The 17,810-nt window shown below is 38.2% G+C and overlaps 1 protein-coding gene across 2 annotated transcripts in view; it reads right to left on the reverse strand.

Annotated features, from left to right (window-relative positions):
• Nucleotides 1-17,810, reverse strand: part of gabra3 (gamma-aminobutyric acid type A receptor subunit alpha3) — a 79,732-nt gene that overhangs the window by 45,545 nt on the left and 16,377 nt on the right. Inside the window, exons 1-2 of one of the 2 annotated variants that reach the window (XM_089017324.1) lie at nucleotides 11,346-11,405; nucleotides 6,260-6,366 (exon numbers count right to left, since the gene is read on the reverse strand). In XM_089017324.1, coding sequence (XP_088873450.1) covers nucleotides 6,260-6,345 — 86 coding nt within the window. In that variant the 5' untranslated portion in view covers nucleotides 6,346-6,366; nucleotides 11,346-11,405. Of the gene's footprint in view, nucleotides 1-6,259; nucleotides 6,367-11,345; nucleotides 11,406-17,810 lie in introns of those variants that run through there. The other variant, XM_089017325.1, reaches the window with a different exon arrangement.

Here is a 17,810-nt window from a genome sequence, read left to right on the forward strand (position 1 = left end):
ATTCTCAGACATAGTATGACATAAATGATCACAACTCTCTTAAGGTTACAGTTTTGCAGTTTTACAGTTAATCTTCTCTATATTAGCATATTGAAGGTCATATTTTCTACCTTTTAATCAAAGGCTTCCATTCTAGTCAGAATAGCTCATGTTGCAGAAACTGCATTTTGCCCAACCATGTATTCAACTATCCTGCTTCATGAATGATATTTGTGTGACCTTCCATGCAGACAGTGTTAGGGCTCTGGTCAAGTGCATTTAACACCATAAAGTCTTTAATGGGAAGGGGTGAGGGTGGGTGTGAAAGAGACTTTCCTATCATGCTGTTTACTCCCAGAAGAAAAAAAATATATATCCTGCACTTTATTTTGAAGCAAATCCATATAAAAACACACCTTTCTCAAAAACTGAGCCCCCCCCCCCCCAAAAAAAAAAAAAAAATCCACAAATTCAACATCTCTGGAAAGACATTAGACAAAACAACGCAACAAACATACCGAAAATGTTACATGCGTATAATTGTAATACCCTGGGGTTGAGTGAAAAAAATGGCGGAGAAATTAATTCATTAAAATTAATGAGTCTAATCTACTGGCTTCCTTTCTATAAATAGCATTTTAGCACAAGGACTGTACCTAAAGGTGAAAATACGGATTTGTGTATAGCTTGATCAAGTTATTTCATTACAATAGCATGACACAAAATGTGTACAGTTTACATTTAGAGTAGGTACTTTTTTGCGTGATCCTTTGTGACTGAATGCTGGCAAAATTGTTGATTCATTACAGTTTCCCTTTTGCCACCTGTCTTAAGCAATTTCATTCGAGAGGCAAGATATCCACCGAAAACAATAGAGCTATCTATCCGCTCGAGTTTAACATCATTTGAAATGTTGGCACTAATGCGTAGCCTTGAAACGTTGTAGTTTTGCCAAGGTTTTAAGACTGAACTAAATAACTGCATTAAGAAGGGGCTGAGTGCAAAAGAGACTGGAAACCTTGTTAAAAACAAAACGACCAAAGTGATTAAATTTTCACGTTGGAAAAAGTATGTGCAGTATAAAAACTATGCTTTCTGTCTGACACATATACAGTACCTGAGATAAACTATGTTTACCATTAGTTTCACCTCACACTTCCGTAATCCTTCTCCCCTCTCCAATTTCACTCCATCGTTCAAAGTAGCACCTGTTTCCCTGATAATTCAATCTGTGCTCTTAATATGATCATCATTAGCTGACAGATTAAATTCTTGCAGGCATTTGTAAATCCTCAAAGATGAAGAGGAAATGTTATTTGTTGATTTATTTCGTTAGTTTTCGCAATTTTATACAGTGAATGAAGTTTTAAATGTAGTTTAACTCATTCAGTGCCTCCACTGTTCATGTTATGGCTATTGCCATAGAATAGCTGTGTTTTGGTTGTTAATAACCGTGAGTTCACTTACTGTGTCTGACATTCATGGGAGATTCTACAATATATTAGAACACCCAAATATGTCAATCAAAAAAAAAAAAACATTAGTTGTGTGTGCGAACGTTATACAATCTGTCCCTTTATGTCAGAAATAGAATCCGATACCAGCCACAATGTGCTTTTTTTTTAATGCTTGTGCATCACTGTCCCGAAGGCATGAAAAAGTAGGTTTGCATCGCATTAAGTATTTTAGGTGAAATGTGCCCTAACTTTCTGACTCTGTTGCTAACGCGGGTCAGCCATGACACTGCATTAGTCACAGCGTTCTTCTGTTTACATCATGAATGACCCAGATTATCACTTATGCGCATGTGTGCCAAGGACAGGCCGAGGGTGAGTGGGCGACAAGGCCATTTTGAATGAAGCATCAAAAAGGGATTAAAAAAGCAAGATTTAAGACTATGTGATTAACCGTCCGTCTTCCTCCAACATTCCAAAAACATGAAATACGTATGAGGTTCATCCAAGATTTTAAATTGCCCTGCGGTGTGAGAAAGAATGTTTTTTTTATTTTTTTTCTATCTGTGTGCCCCGCCTCTCGCCTGAATTCAAATGTGACAAACTGCAATTTCCCCACGATCCACATGACGATATACATCAAATATGGATTGAGAGGTGAAAGTTTTAGAATGAGTGTCCTATTAGTTCAAAAGGGATTCTAGTGGCTTCGTAATGTTTATGCACCACAAATATTTGAGTGCATATCCGGTGAACTGGACTTTTTACTTTTAAAATTATGGTCAGATGGTAATTATATTTACACACATGTTTTTTTAATCCGAGGGTCGGTTCAACAAGAGGACGTGAGAGGATGTGGCACCAAAAATGGAAGCCAGAAGCCTTTCGTACGACCGCAGGAAATGATCAAACACCGAGATAGGATCTGAGATGTGTGCTATCATTGCAGGTAACATCAATCTAGTCTCTGATGCATTTTTGGAAGGAAGCCACGGCGCAACACGCTGCGCTCTTATCTGCAGGGATTTCAGAGACGCTATCAACTGCAACAGCAGAAATGGATCATTTATAATTTCGGCAAGATTTGGAATACTCCATGCTATGAAGCAACCTAAAACCCGACTCTGTTAATATGTAATTATTTTTCATGCAGGATGGCTCTACCTGTCAACAATATTTAAATCTATATTTTTACTGACGCAAACACAAAAAACGGTATATGCTGAAATAATATGTATGTATCATTCTCAGACATAGTATGACATAAATGATCACAACTCTCTTAAGGTTACAGTTTTGCAGTTTTACAGTTAATCTTCTCTATATTAGCATATTGAAGGTCATATTTTCTACCTTTTAATCAAAGGCTTCCATTCTAGTCAGAATAGCTCATGTTGCAGAAACTGCATTTTGCCCAACCATGTATTCAACTATCCTGCTTCATGAATGATATTTGTGTGACCTTCCATGCAGACAGTGTTAGGGCTCTGGTCAAGTGCATTTAACACCATAAAGTCTTTAATGGGAAGGGGTGAGGGTGGGTGTGAAAGAGACTTTCCTATCATGCTGTTTACTCCCAGAAGAAAAAAAATATATATCCTGCACTTTATTTTGAAGCAAATCCATATAAAAACACACCTTTCTCAAAAACTGAGCCCCCCCCCCCCCCCAAAAAAAAAAAAAAAATCCACAAATTCAACATCTCTGGAAAGACATTAGACAAAACAACGCAACAAACATACCGAAAATGTTACATGCGTATAATTGTAATACCCTGGGGTTGAGTGAAAAAAATGGCGGAGAAATTAATTCATTAAAATTAATGAGTCTAATCTACTGGCTTCCTTTCTATAAATAGCATTTTAGCACAAGGACTGTACCTAAAGGTGAAAATACGGATTTGTGTATAGCTTGATCAAGTTATTTCATTACAATAGCATGACACAAAATGTGTACAGTTTACATTTAGAGTAGGTACTTTTTTGCGTGATCCTTTGTGACTGAATGCTGGCAAAATTGTTGATTCATTACAGTTTCCCTTTTGCCACCTGTCTTAAGCAATATCATTCGAGAGGCAAGATATCCACCGAAAACAATAGAGCTATCTATCCGCTCGAGTGTAACATCATTTGAAATGTTGGCACTAATGCGTAGCCTTGAAACGTTGTAGTTTTGCCAAGGTTTTAAGACTGAACTAAATAACTGCATTAAGAAAGGGCTGAGTGCAAAAGAGACTGGAAACCTTGTTAAAAACAAAACGACCAAAGTGATTAAATTTTCACGTTGGAAAAAGTATGTGCAGTATAAAAACTATGCTTTCTGTCTGACACATATACAGTACCTGAGATAAACTATGTTTACCATTAGTTTCACCTCACACTTCCGTAATCCTTCTCCCCTCTCCAATTTCACTCCATCGTTCAAAGTAGCACCTGTTTCCCTGATAATTCAATCTGCAAAGTGGCAAGGCCATGCGAATACATTACCCTTCTCAAGACCCGTGACATATTAACCTTGACGGCCGTGCCGAAACAGAATGTTATCTCTTGACCTGGTCACCTGGCAAAGCCTTGCCCCTCACTGCTGCTTGGTGAATAATTCATGGGAGACGAGGTGAAAAGTTTGGCCATTGTTACAACACATCCACAGTGAAAAAGTACACAATGCATGTTCATCCTAATAGCATTTTTTAAAATGTATACATTGTTTTCGTTGAATAATATAGTTCCAAATCGAAATGAACTTTGCGAGGCAGATGGCTAATACAGTTGTAATCTTTCAAATGCATCTCTCCGAGCTGAGAACAGATGTGAATGCAACCAAGGAGGACCCATCAAGTCCTCAAGGCAGCTGCTATTTTTTTACATTTGGATTTGATGTAGTTTTTAACAATAGTGGCAACGGTGAAGATTTAACAACAGCTTTATCACATCCAAAGACATGAGCTGTTAGCATTTTTGATTTAAAAAAATCTATTTTGACTCTTCCTGACGAGCGAAACCAACTGAAACACCCAAGCTTATTCTTCTCTATGTTAATCTGATCGACCCGTTTGACAGGTGATGCATTTGTCCAATTACTGTATGAGTTTGTTTGCGACATGCCTATTCTTTTACAAACAGATTCCATCAATTCGGTCCCAGGCGTGTCTCTGAAACAAACCATCTGGCATGTCAGGTTCCTTTTTGAATATGCAGGAAAAACATGCCGAGTTGCAGGATGCCAGTTCCCCAAAGGGGTTTTGTCAGCTTTGTGGTAATTCATCAGGAATGTCTTCTACCTCAAATGTACTAAAGCCGATTTGGATTCTGATGATAAAATCAGAAGGCACTGTGGGAAGCGGCAGCTTTCTGACGAAGGAATCTCTGCTGATCCAACGACATTTTGTATTCTGATCTGCCGACATTTGAAATATAAATGACTGTAACACGTACATTTGGCATTATCCGACTTTGTAATATGGTAAAGACTGAATCACTCGCACTCCGGTTGGTGGCAAACAAATAGCTCAATGCACTATTTCTTTAAAAACTAGTTATTTACAACTTCTTTTTATTAAACCACAAAATACCAAAAAAATGACAGTGGACATTTCTGGAAAAGGAATATTTGCACTTGATTATGGTTTAGGTAATTATGGGAAAAATACCATTTTTGCAAGTCTTTGTAAAGTGCCACGCTCTGGCCATAAATCATAAAATCTACTGCCTACTTGGATTCCACTCGAAGGAATGTGACTTTTTTCTTTGGTCCCCAACGATGTCAGCATTTCATATACTGTTTGTTATTAATATGCTGCTCTCATAAACAATAACGTGGCTATCTATAATTAATGTCATGGATCCTGCCAATCGCTTTTCATCAAGTTTTTATAACCAAGAAACGCTGAGAGTGGTGATCCTGGGATTCGGTATAGTGAGAAAAAAACGTCATAAGCAAAATTGATAGTGTGCATCTCCCCAAAAAGTTCATGTAATCACATTGCTTGAGGTGAGACACATTTTAAATTGTAACCAAGTCAATAAAACAAACTTGCTCTCTAAGAACTAATGCAAAACCATGTGGCACAATGACAATTAAAGCAAACTAGGCTAATCTTCTGCTTCCTCTTCTGCTTTTTGAGATAATTCTCCAACCTGGCTTTTTATTTGGTTGTGAGCTTTTGCTTCAGCGTTTATAATCGCAAAAGCATTTTACATTTTGCTATTTAACCCCCCACCCCACCACCGCGACAATATCCTGCCTTATCAACACTCCTAACATGGCAACCAGCGCACGTTCTCTTACCGTGAAATCACAAGGGGCGAGATTACAATGACACCAAGACACAAAGAGGTGGTCTTTCTTTTAGCTGACTCTTAACACAGGCATGCAAAGATAATAAAAAATTTAGATGGGAGGACAGGCTCACCTTGCTTCATTATGAGGTATTTTAATCGTATTTTCAAATTTTCAATATTTTTGATGGGAGCAAAACATATTTGGGGAATCAAATGTCAATATGTTGACTTCAAAATGACTTGCAGGAAAATATCTCAAACAAAATATGCGCTTTTGAAATGCATCTGTACTTTTTTATTTACTTCCAGTCAGTATCATTAAATTATTTCCTTTTGATAAATCTGAGATTGTACAGGTGTACCTAATGAAGTGCAGGCTGAGTTTATACGTTGGCTCAATGACAAGATCTGGTGTAGCCGTCAGTATGATTAATGAGCCATGATACAAAACAACTCAGATAAACAATAGCTGGCAGAGAGAATGGAAGACTGTAAATCGTACTCGGTGGAAGCGAGAGTGTCTGAAAGGAGATCGTTTTGTCCTACCTGGCTTGCGGAATCATGCTGAGGCATAGGAGGAAGAGCCACAAGGTCGAGTGCAGGCGTTCAGGCTTCCAAAACGCAGCCGCCATTGCAATTTAAACAGAGGACTCCTGAAATGACAGACCACAATGTCATGTTGACTTCCACCGTGTTATCTTAAAGTTGTTTTACAAACACTCTGATTGCGCTGTTCAAAACTGTATTTGACAACTATTGAGAATGTAATTAAACACAGAGAAAGAAGTGCATCTTGGGTGGACAGTATGGGGAGACATTTGGAGTTTTATACAGATACGTTCTACTGCTCGCATGCTTTCTTTACACCTTGCACATACAGAGTACTCCATACGTGCTTATTAAAAACAAGATTCTCGTAGAAATGTTGGTCTGTGGAGTACACAGAAAAGGCTATGTAATAACGTTACAAGTAAGAAGTTAAACATTTTAGAACTCAAAAAATAATATTGACAGTTATTTTGATATATGGATTGGATCGGATATTCCTTTATTAGTCTCGCAATGGAGAAATTTATATTTCACAGCAGCAAAGTTATGAAAGGAAGAGGGATTGGATTGGATATCCTTTATTAGTCTCACAGTGGAGAAATTTACATGAAAGGAAAGAAAGAAGTAGAAAAACAAAATACAAGAGCTGCTGGAAAGGCAGCCACTCTCGTGGCACCATCTTGAAATCTAAAGAACAAAAAAAAGTATGAGCATTTGAAATCGATTTAAAATTGACAGAATGGTCCAATGCAATTGCAAACACAAACTTGTTAAACTACAGTAAAGTCTCGTTATATCGATATCGGATATATCGATAGTCCCTGTTATATCGATACTATTTCTATGCACGCACGGAGAAAATTACATGCAAACAGGGTCGGATATATCGATAGTCCCGGTTATATCGATATTTTTTCGGACTCCCTTGAATATCGATATAACGAGACTTTACTGTATATCCAAACAATAAAAAACATTTTTTTACATGGAAAGCGTGCTTTCTAGTGAAGAAATTTTTTCCAGAACGTAATTCCTAATTATAGGTACCTATATATATATATATATATATATATATATATATATATATATATATATATATATATATATATATATATATATATATATAGGTATAGGTATAGGTATCTTGAAATGTTTGTTCCTCTATGACACTATCGGAGATCACACACACACATCACAACTTTTTGATTTGTAAATTTATCCACTGTGAGACTAATAAAGGCATATCCAATCCAATCCAATCCAACAAAATCCAAATGGTGCCCGAGCAGGCAGCCGTCTGCACGAATATGCCAGCAGTGTTTTTGATTTGAGAAGAATGTCAGTGCCATTTGACTGTTATCGTTGGACAGCTCTGGGGCAATTGTGCTTTTTTGTGCCTGTAATGGGCAACATTTTCACAGCCCCGCTTCGTGCAGCGGAAAGGTTATTGCTGTTGGACAGTCTGCGTCTGGATGGATGCATGACTTTTCGTCAATGGATGGTACCAGCTTTGTATTTGCTCTCAACTTAGCTTGTAGCAGATGTGCAGATTTCACCATGACACCCCTGATCCACTGGTGAAAAGGACACTTTGATTATTTCCTCTTTAATCTTGAACTGCTTCATACAACAAAGAGGGTGCAGAAAGTGCTTAAGATTGAATGACTATCTGTGTCTTTTGTGTCACATTATTTGTTATTTAGTTTTTGTTGTTGTTGTTTTGACTTCAAGATGGCACCGTGAGAGTGGCTGCCTTTACAACAGGTCCTGTATTTTGTTTTTCGACTTCTTTCTTTCCCTTCCTCTAACATTCATCACTTTGCTGCGGTGAAATGTACATTTCTTTACTGCTAGACTAATAAAGGCGAATCCAATCCAATCACCATTTCTCAGACCACCATCTATAATGCCAACACAGATCAAACAAAGACGTATTCCCACTTATTTTGGGATTGGATCACAGCAGAGAGATTTGGCATGCCTAATTTTGTAACCACTAAGTGATGCCGTCTCCCCCTTGAACACTGTTGCAAATGCAACATTATTTTTCAATTTTGAGCCTTGTACTGTATTATGGCAGACACATTTCATTTTACTCATAGAGGAAATTGCCTCTACTCATGGCTGCTTTCAGAATTTCGTGGATTTGTTGAAAGCACAGTCGAAAAATGTCATCACTAGGGGGGAAAAAGCCAAACAACCTCGGCACAGCAGAGCAGATGCACGGTCACTGGAGCGCACATCTGTAGCAGCTGTTTTATACTTTAAAGGCTTTTATTGTGCTTTTGTGAGATTGTGCCCCGTTTACGGCCAGCGGGATCAAACTGTCCCCTCGGGGGAAATGGTCGTTTTCTCTGTTACTGAAAGCACTTCTCATTGCATGAAGAAGAAACAAATAATTAGAGATATAGATAGCCTTGCTGCTTTGTCAAAGGCCATCCACACTTCATTTGACCGCCATTGGGCAAATATGCTTAAGAGGAAGTTGGCGTATTGCAGCTCGATTATATCCAGAGAAACATACGGTAGGCTTTGGTTGTATCGCATTGTAGGACACAATTTCACAAATCAGCGTCCTCCAAGTTCATCATGCGCTTACTGTTAGATTAGGACTCTTTGGCACAAATAATTAAATTGCGGTTCTCTCAAAGGTTGAGAGAGAAAAAAAATACAGCAACTGACTTAATTTTTAGGTCAAGAGAGCAGCCAAGGAGGCTGAGGATGAAAAATATAGTCATGTAATGGAGGGCCATTCACCATTCGACGATGGCTGAGAGAAAGAGTCATTTTGTAAACGCCTTGCTTGGCCTTGGTCCACTTCATTGATCCTTTCCGCTTTTGAAATGTTATGTATGGAGCATGCTGATACTGTAATTTCAACACATGCACTTTGCTACTGTGCTTTTGTGTCATCCAAGTCACAAACACTACAGTACACACTGCAAGAATACATTATCGAACTGCCTCTTTCTTTACATTCTCTTCTTGATGCATTTTATTTTTAAAAAAAAGCATATTATTTGGAGGCCTGTAAAACATTAATAACATTTCTGAATGGGGAAATATATTTGGCATATGAATAAATTGAGTTACAAGTGTGGTCATGTAACAAATTGAACTCGTAAGATAATACGCACTGTTAGCACTGTAAAAGGAAAGACAATTAGACTATGATGAATGTGTATGTTTCACCCATATTAACTTCATGAACATATGACATCGGACTGCATATGCAAATGAGGATTTAATCACACCCAAGTTAGTCCAGGTGCATCTGCAGAAATGCCCTGACTAACCACTTGCATAATTGAAATGACACTCATTAGATCTCAGTCAAGGCAAAATAATCCAATTTGGATTAATGCCGAATCATTAACCGTCATAGCTACGCAACATGTTCGTTTGTAGATGTAAAAACAGGAACATGTAATACCCTAAACGCATCGATTAAAAATATGCGTAAACAGAATGAAGAAGAATGAAATGGCAATTTTAGTCTTCACAAACACAGAGATTTGCTTCCGTTTGCCAGATATGTTTTCAGACCATGTGCATCATGCCTCCATAAGTACAACACTGTACAAGTGGATCAGTAGCGTTGCGAAGTAACAGGAAGGGAATCCCATGCTGTACATTTTGTTTAAGTGCAAGTTTGTGGCGGCAATTGGCTTCTCAAGGTTCCTTGTATTGAAGGCCTTTTCACTATTTTGGATAAATCTATCGTATTTTCTGGTGTATAAGGTGCACCCAAAAGCCTTCATTTTCTCTAAAAGATGACCCTGCACCTTATACGCAGCCACCGAGTCCATTTCCCCCTGTAGAAGTAGTGTGTAAACCCAACCTCTACTGTAGCGCCTTATAATGCCTCATATTTGCCTTATATTTGGAAAACTTGTGTAGATGTATATATTAGTATATTTGAAAAACCTTTTTCATTCATTGAAGGTGGGCCTTATAGTCCGGTGCGCCTTATATATGGAAACAAATCAAAATCCACCATACATCGGGGGTGCGCCTTATACACCGGAAAATATGGTAGTCATTATATAGAAGGTCACATTATCAAAAGTGTTCGTTGTGAGCAAAATTGGCAACTGGAAATTGAATCCCGTCAAATTGGGGCTTTGAAATATGAACGTTATAAAGGTGGACACGTAAACGGGGAACCTTGAAAACAATCTTTGACTGGATTGATTTATTGTTTTATTCACCGAGAACGTACCAAAATCTTCACCTCATGCTACAAAGCACTCGGACATTTTATAGAAATTGACATTGCGGAAAAGAAATAATTTAAGACTATGCGATGAAAACATAACACCCATAGTTGATGCAAAAAGAATATAAAGGAACCAATTGGATCAACATCATTATCTCGTCAGGTGTTTAAATACAAACATAATTTTTACTCCTTCCTTTAGTTTTTATGTTCAGTAATGAAACCAAATTATACCCCATGGACACATGGATGTCATTTCCTTCTAATGTCTGACAGAAAAGGCCATAATTTCTTCTCATGCGCACCATGACTATGTCCTCTGAATGTGCTGGAGACACGTCAATATTTTAAAGTATACTTAGATCCATCCCACTGGAACACACAGCTGTTTGCTGAACTAGTTAAACTGTTAACTCATTCACTGCCAGATGATGTGCAGAAATGTGTCCACTCCAGTGGCGAGGTTTTGGTCATTTTCACTAAAATTGCAGGACCCACAGAATGTTGAGTTTTAGGACGAGATAAGCATTCAATGCAGCGTAAGAAACCTTAGACTCTCTTCTTTCATCAGACACAAATAGTTAATTCCTAAATTTTCAACTCCCAAATAAATTTGGGAATGGCATTGAATGAGTTAAAAAGAAAATCCCATTAAAAAGATGCATACCTATTCATAGTCTAATGAGGGGATGATTACGCAAACATGATAAAATGAAAAATAAAGTGGTTTGAGTCAGGCACAAGCCCCAATTAGAAGAAAAAAAAGAACATTTGCTCAACGGAAATATTGCAAAGTCTTGCAAATCCTTTCCATATGATGAGAACAAAGAGTGCTGCCGGCCTGTCGTCTATACATTTGCGCACCTGAACTAGCAATGCTTTTCGTGCAAATGAAGGGCTCACTTCCTGGGGCTCTGACTGCTCTGGAAACAAAAGAAGAAAGGAAGACGCACACATTAAAAAAAACACACAATGCTTTTGTTTGCAAATTAAAAATAGCTTCCCTCAGGTGACAGGCAACCTCAAGCGCTCAACATTTGTCTTCTTTTCTCTCATCGTTTCTTTTCACAGACTAAGAAGGCATGAAGCCAAAACACTTTTTTTTGACACGCTCAAAAAGCAGGAACAGCGTTTTTGATTTAATCATCTGCATTTTGAGACTGAGTGTTTTTGCAAAGAGATTGCGGCATTAAAGAGGAGTGATTAGACGCTGGGTTTGGGTGAAGGGGAAATAATTTCTTAATGCATTCAGTGTCAGCCATTTCCCGACCCTGGAAAGACACTGGTTTGTGAAGAAAATTGGGTTCTTCACTTGAGAATCTGCACTGCGGTGCAATGTTTTCCCACACCTCTGCAAATCAACAATGTTGGTCATTAGGCTAAAAAGAAATAAATTACATTTTAAAACTGAACTTTATTATCTTTGTTATCCATACATCTCTTGGATCTCATCAGATCGCTGTTGTTATTAGACACAAGATAAAATCTTGTTATCAAGTAAGTTACATGCAGGGAATGTTGCCGAATTAATGACTTTTTTTGTTGTTGTTGCGGTCTTGTTCTTACTGTTGTTTTATTTATTTTTATCTGTCCCCTTTTTAAAGTGCACGCTATTATATAATTATATTGGTAGTTACATGATTAATTTATTGGGTTATTTCCCTTGTGGTCTATTTTTGTATAATGTCAGACTGCTGGTGTTTTGTCAGAATTTATGTTTTGTTCCTAACAGATGCGTAGGAGCCATCTGACAATAGGCTTTTGTTAATAATTTCAGAGAAATGAAACAACTCCAATGTAATTTTCAACTCCCTCTGCTAAAGCTCCTTGAGTATTTTTCTGTTAATATTCTGTTGACACTTGATTGAACATACGTCACCCAAGAGTGAATCAAATGGCTCCAACAGTCTGGTTCATCAAATATGAAGATATTTAATGTCCTCAAAAATTTGGGTACTTATTGAATTGGTGCGAAATCAAATCTGACAGGAAAGTGACGATGGCTCTCATTGAAAAGCAAGAAAAAACAATGTACTGTATTATGCTTGGGTAGTTTTTTTCTTTTATTTAAAGAAAGAGGAACTTTCACAGAGACACATTTAAATATGTGAACAGTGACAGTAGTTCCTTGAGGGCTTTGAAAGTAAACATGAAAAATCACGCAATTTTGCATACCCTGTCACAATTGGAGATGTGGCAATGTTCCGAAATTATCAGCAACACACAAGTGTCACCGTGTCTCAAACACCAAATTAAATTCAGATGTTCTAAAACGTTCTTTTGACTTCAAGATGGCGCTGCGAGAGACGCTGCCTTTCCAGCAGTTCCTGTATTTTGTTATTGTACTTCTTCTCCTTTCTTCTTCCTTCCATAACTTTGCTGCTCTGAAATGTACATTTCTACAGTGTGAGACTAATAGAGGCTAATCTAATGTAATCTAGTGTAAAAAGCGAAAAGTATGATTTTTTTTTTTTTTTTTTTTTTTGGGGGGGGGGGGGCACTGATTAATATCTGGAACCGTTCAAGCTGTCATTTCCTTCACTATGAGTACCACTGTAGAAAAACAGCCCCAAAGCATGATGCCGCCACCAACATGCTTCACTTACTGTCAGTATGATTTTCTTTCGGTGATGACCAGGGAATCTCGCCAAGAAAATCCTGCAGCTCCTTCATGAGTGTTTTCAGCCTCTCGCAACCTCCCTGACCAGTTTCAATCTCATACTTTTTCATGTTTCGAGGGGCAGCGAGTTCTTGGTCCACCATATTTTCCTTCGCGATGACTATCGTCAACGACTATTTAGTGCCTTCAAAATACATGTACTTGTCTCCCCATCTCCTGACATATGCCTTTGAACATTGCGGTCCCTCTAATACCGTGGAAGCTCTATAAGGACTATGACTTGCGCTGTGAAATATGATGGCCATCGCGTCAGGAAAAACTGATAACACCTGAATTTTTTATTTGAGGTTAATCGTTGGCACTTAAAATTATGGGAGGTGTGTACTGGCAAAATTGATTCATTATGAACTCAGCCTGCCTGATTTAAATGTCCGTGCACAGTTCCAATCACATTATCACAGTTGTTTATTTATCCTGCACAGGTTTCTAATGTCATCCGTGGTGGAAAAGTTTTGAAATGATTTCATTGGTCTCATGTTTTTAAGACCTCAGAAACTTGGCATTTGAATTTGAAGTGGATATAAAGTACAAGGATTTCACCGCCGTTCGTCAGTTGATATGGGCATCACTTTAGTCTCGGCTTTAGCGGGTAGAAATGCGTGCGCTTTAGGGTTTAGGGCCAGCGATTGATTTTGCTAGTGTTCGTCTGCCCAAGTCATTTCACAGACTTTCCACTTCTTCTCCTTTGATCAAACCCATTTGGCAGTGTGTTTTGGGTCACTAATTTTCTGGAAGATGAAGAATCCGAGCTCCATCTTATTGGGTTTTGCTTGGTTCTCACTCTGTAAGCATTCTTTGAACTTTAATGAAGAGGGTGTATGACGTGGTATGATCTTTGTGAATTTTTAAAATTATAAGCCAAGATATATTTATTGTGACTTCTAGTTTTATTTTGATAAAACATGTTTTCACACAGGCCCCCAACCCTGCTCCGTTGAATTATGTGGACTACCATAATTTTGTAACTTCAAGGTTACGGTCAATCTCGATTGCTTGCAGAGTTTGATATTTCCAATCACACTAACAAAACAACTGTATTGACTTCCTGCTGAATCTGTTATATGACCAATCCTTCTCTATTTATCAACCCTGCAAAATATACAGGACACGGGTGAACGGCGTCAGTTCCTGACACATGTTCAAGTCGCAACAGAGCTCAATGAACCGCATTCACCCAAAAACACTTTCCTTGAGGCACCATCGTTTTGTTTACAGAAGCTTTTCAATTATTCATTGACAGGCTGGAAAAACTGAACGAGTTTTACCTGCTTGCTGTACATTTTCTGCTTGACTCACATTTGATCATAAACATGCTTTAGTATGGCAAGTGTCATAATGACAAACCCGGTTCGCAACCCAGCACCATTGGGAGTGGGGAACTCGATCAGATAAATAGAATAATGAGCTAAATCAGGATGACTTTTACAATTAGACTCGGCGGCAACACTGCCGCGCAGCATTACATCATTTACACTCAATTAAAAAAAATGAAAATAAAACACAGCTATTAAACTAAGTAAAATGTGTAAGCTTTAGAAAAGAAACCTGTTGCTGTTTATGAAGGAGGGTTGATGAAGTGCATGACATCCTTGAGCACTTACCACCCGTGCAGGTGTTACATTGGGCCTTGCTATGACATTTCTGCTCATTCCCTTACCAATTCACCTTGTGAACTTTTGGCACAAATACAAACCCCGTCATGATAATGTCATAATAATGTCATAATAATGTCATGTTTAGAATAATGGAAGTAAACAAAATAAGCCGCAGTGGAGCAACGGACATAAGTGACTACGACGGCTGAAGAAGTGCACTATTTATTCTGATTTTAGGTGAAGAAATGCATTAGTGTTGGAGTGATGAGAGGAAAAACAAGTGGTTATCTGCCTGGTTACAGAGAATCACAGTTTGTCAGGATTTGAGTGATGGAAATATACAGGCAAAAGTAAGCATCATAGGACCCTCCCTCTTTTAAAATACAAAATTACAAACAGTAGACTGAATATATAGTTTGCTAACTTGTCATTCATTGTGTGTTTAGGATTTGTTTAGGTTTAGTTCATACTCTATACATGTAGCTCATTTTTGAATAACCCCCTCAGTTGTTCGTTCTCACTGTATTTTGACTAAAGCGTGAAGCAAGTTAATGCACATTTGGGTGCTTTACCAGACTGGATATAATGTTCCACGTGGGCACCTCGAGGAATGCATGGATGGATGCGAGTTACAGTTTTGTTCTCCTCCTCTTTTCCTTTCGGCTTTTCCCTTCAGGGGTCGCCACAGCGAATCAATATCATCCATCTATCCCAGTTTTGTGCATCCTCTTCTCTCACACCAGCTACCTTCATGTCCTCTTTGACCACATCGATAAACCTCCTCTTCGGTCTTCCTCTCAGTCTCCTGCCTGGCAGTTCAAGGCTCAGCATCCTTCTCCCGATATAGTCACTCTCTCTCCTCTGGACATGTCCAAACCATCTCAGTCTGGCCTCTCTGACTTCCTCTCCAAAGCCTCTAATGTGAGTTGTCCCTCTAATGTACTCATTACATTACATTACATTACATTGGAGTTACAGTTTCGTTCTATTGGGGAAAAATACAGTGGAAAGAAAAACGATTTGAATATTGCTTTCAATGCTCTTTATGTGGCATGCATTACTCAGGGGTACCTGCATGGTTGCAAATGTTCAGCAATTGAAGTGAGGCATGCAGCGAATTATCTTGCCGGTCAACAGAGTAATCTGGTGCCGGGAGGTTGCTATGGGAATACAAATGCATCACATGCAATCCATTTCACACACAATACCCCGTCAGTGGACGAAAGGATAAGGCCTTTGGAATAAACCGGAACATTTTTAACCAGAGAAAGATTTTTAATCATGTGCACATTTTAACTTTTATCAACACCGGGCCAATGATGTCTCACATTTGTTTTGCCGCATTTTGGTGTAAGGTTATTTACATGATTGATGAATCACAGCATGCGCCACTTGTTTGTAAGGCGGTAATTATTTCATGATGAGCCTGCTCATTAACCCCTTGATTCCATTTTGGATCCATTTCTGGTATCAGGTTTTTGGTAATTGCATTCTAACATAAAAGATGGTTTGATTATCACACTTTGACTTTCCAACACAAGTGAAGCTAATTTAACAGCACAATCATGAACAATCAAGAATGTTTGAGGACATATAGCATGTGATGGATACGTCATGAAGTAAATATATGGGGGCTTTTTGTTTTTGTGGAGTTTCACAAATGTGTTGTTTTTGAAGGGTTAAGGAATGCAACACTGAATAATAATTGCAAGCATTCAATTTAAAATCACACATATACATATAAGATGATATCGCCGTTCAATTTCCCACATATGTTGAGAGTTTGCATTTTTAAAGTGTGCTGACAGCATGAGCACTGCCCGCTCAATAAGGTATCGTGTTAGTTGTTCCAATTTGGATCTATCATTATCAGGGTGAATTTCCCCTTCCCCTCTTCACCATGTATAAAATATTAATAATCTCACTACCATTATTTTCTGGCATCATCACCAGTTGCTTTTGTGAATTGTCATCTCCAGCGTTCTCCTGACACTAAGATACACCAACAAAAGTCACAGAGTAGGCAACAAACATTGATTTGCAATTTGTTGCCCGTACTTATAATACAATACAATACAATACATATTGATTTACAGTATATAGCGCTTTAACAACAGCTGAAGCTGTAACAAAGCACTTAACATGGACAGCTATCATATACAGGAAATAAAGCAGTGACAAAGATAGTAGAACGCACCAGGGAGTGAAACCAAGGATCAAGTGGGAATCATGCTGAGTCGGAGAGAGTACTTAACTTGTACTGCTCACTTTCACAGAAAAAAACCCGGCACACTTTTTTTAACTTCGTACACGGCTTTGGCAGGAAGAGTCAAAAAAATTTGAATGAGCAGGTTTTATCACATCATTGGTAGAGCGTATACCTCATTTCACTGGAGGGAATACTGATCAAATGATATATGTTTCTAAAAAATCGGATGATATCAGTACCGTGTCCAAGTTGCTGCAGGACAATTCTAAAGTTATATGTCACTGCTGAAGGGTATTCGTGGGAGCAAAAAAGTACCCAGACTGTTATGTTGTAACCTTATTAAGGTGGCTCTCTCGACAAGAACATTGGCTTCCAGCCAGATAGTGATAAATTAACAGGGTGAAATCACTTGGGCACCGAGGGGTTGGCTACTATTTATTATCCAATAAAATCACTAACCATGCATTTTGAGATGAGTCCATAAGCAACAGCACGTTCTGCTATTAACGCGTTCACACTATTTAGGTTTGTTAATGAACCGTCGATGTCACACAATAAGATTCTCCAAGCCAGAGCATCGAAATCTTGTCCTGATGAAACATTATTTGGATGAAGTGAACGGTGTCATGCAAACTTCAGTTAAAACTTATTTCAACAATGTTTTTGTTGTAAAGACAGTCAAAGTTTGAAAGCATGAATAGGAGAAAAAGATCTTCCTTAAATAGTTTTTTCCCTGACTCAATCTGAGGTCACCTATTGTCCGGGGAAAAATAGGGTTCCAATGTGTGGTGTTAAATTTGAGTTAATTTCAGAAAATAGAAATGTGCCGATAAGTCATTACAAAT

The sequence above is a fragment of the Hippocampus bargibanti genome, linkage group LG16 (assembly GCF_051943395.1).
Source record: "Hippocampus bargibanti isolate YZ-2025 linkage group LG16, ASM5194339v1, whole genome shotgun sequence".
Lineage (NCBI taxonomy): Eukaryota > Metazoa > Chordata > Actinopteri > Syngnathiformes > Syngnathidae > Hippocampus > Hippocampus bargibanti.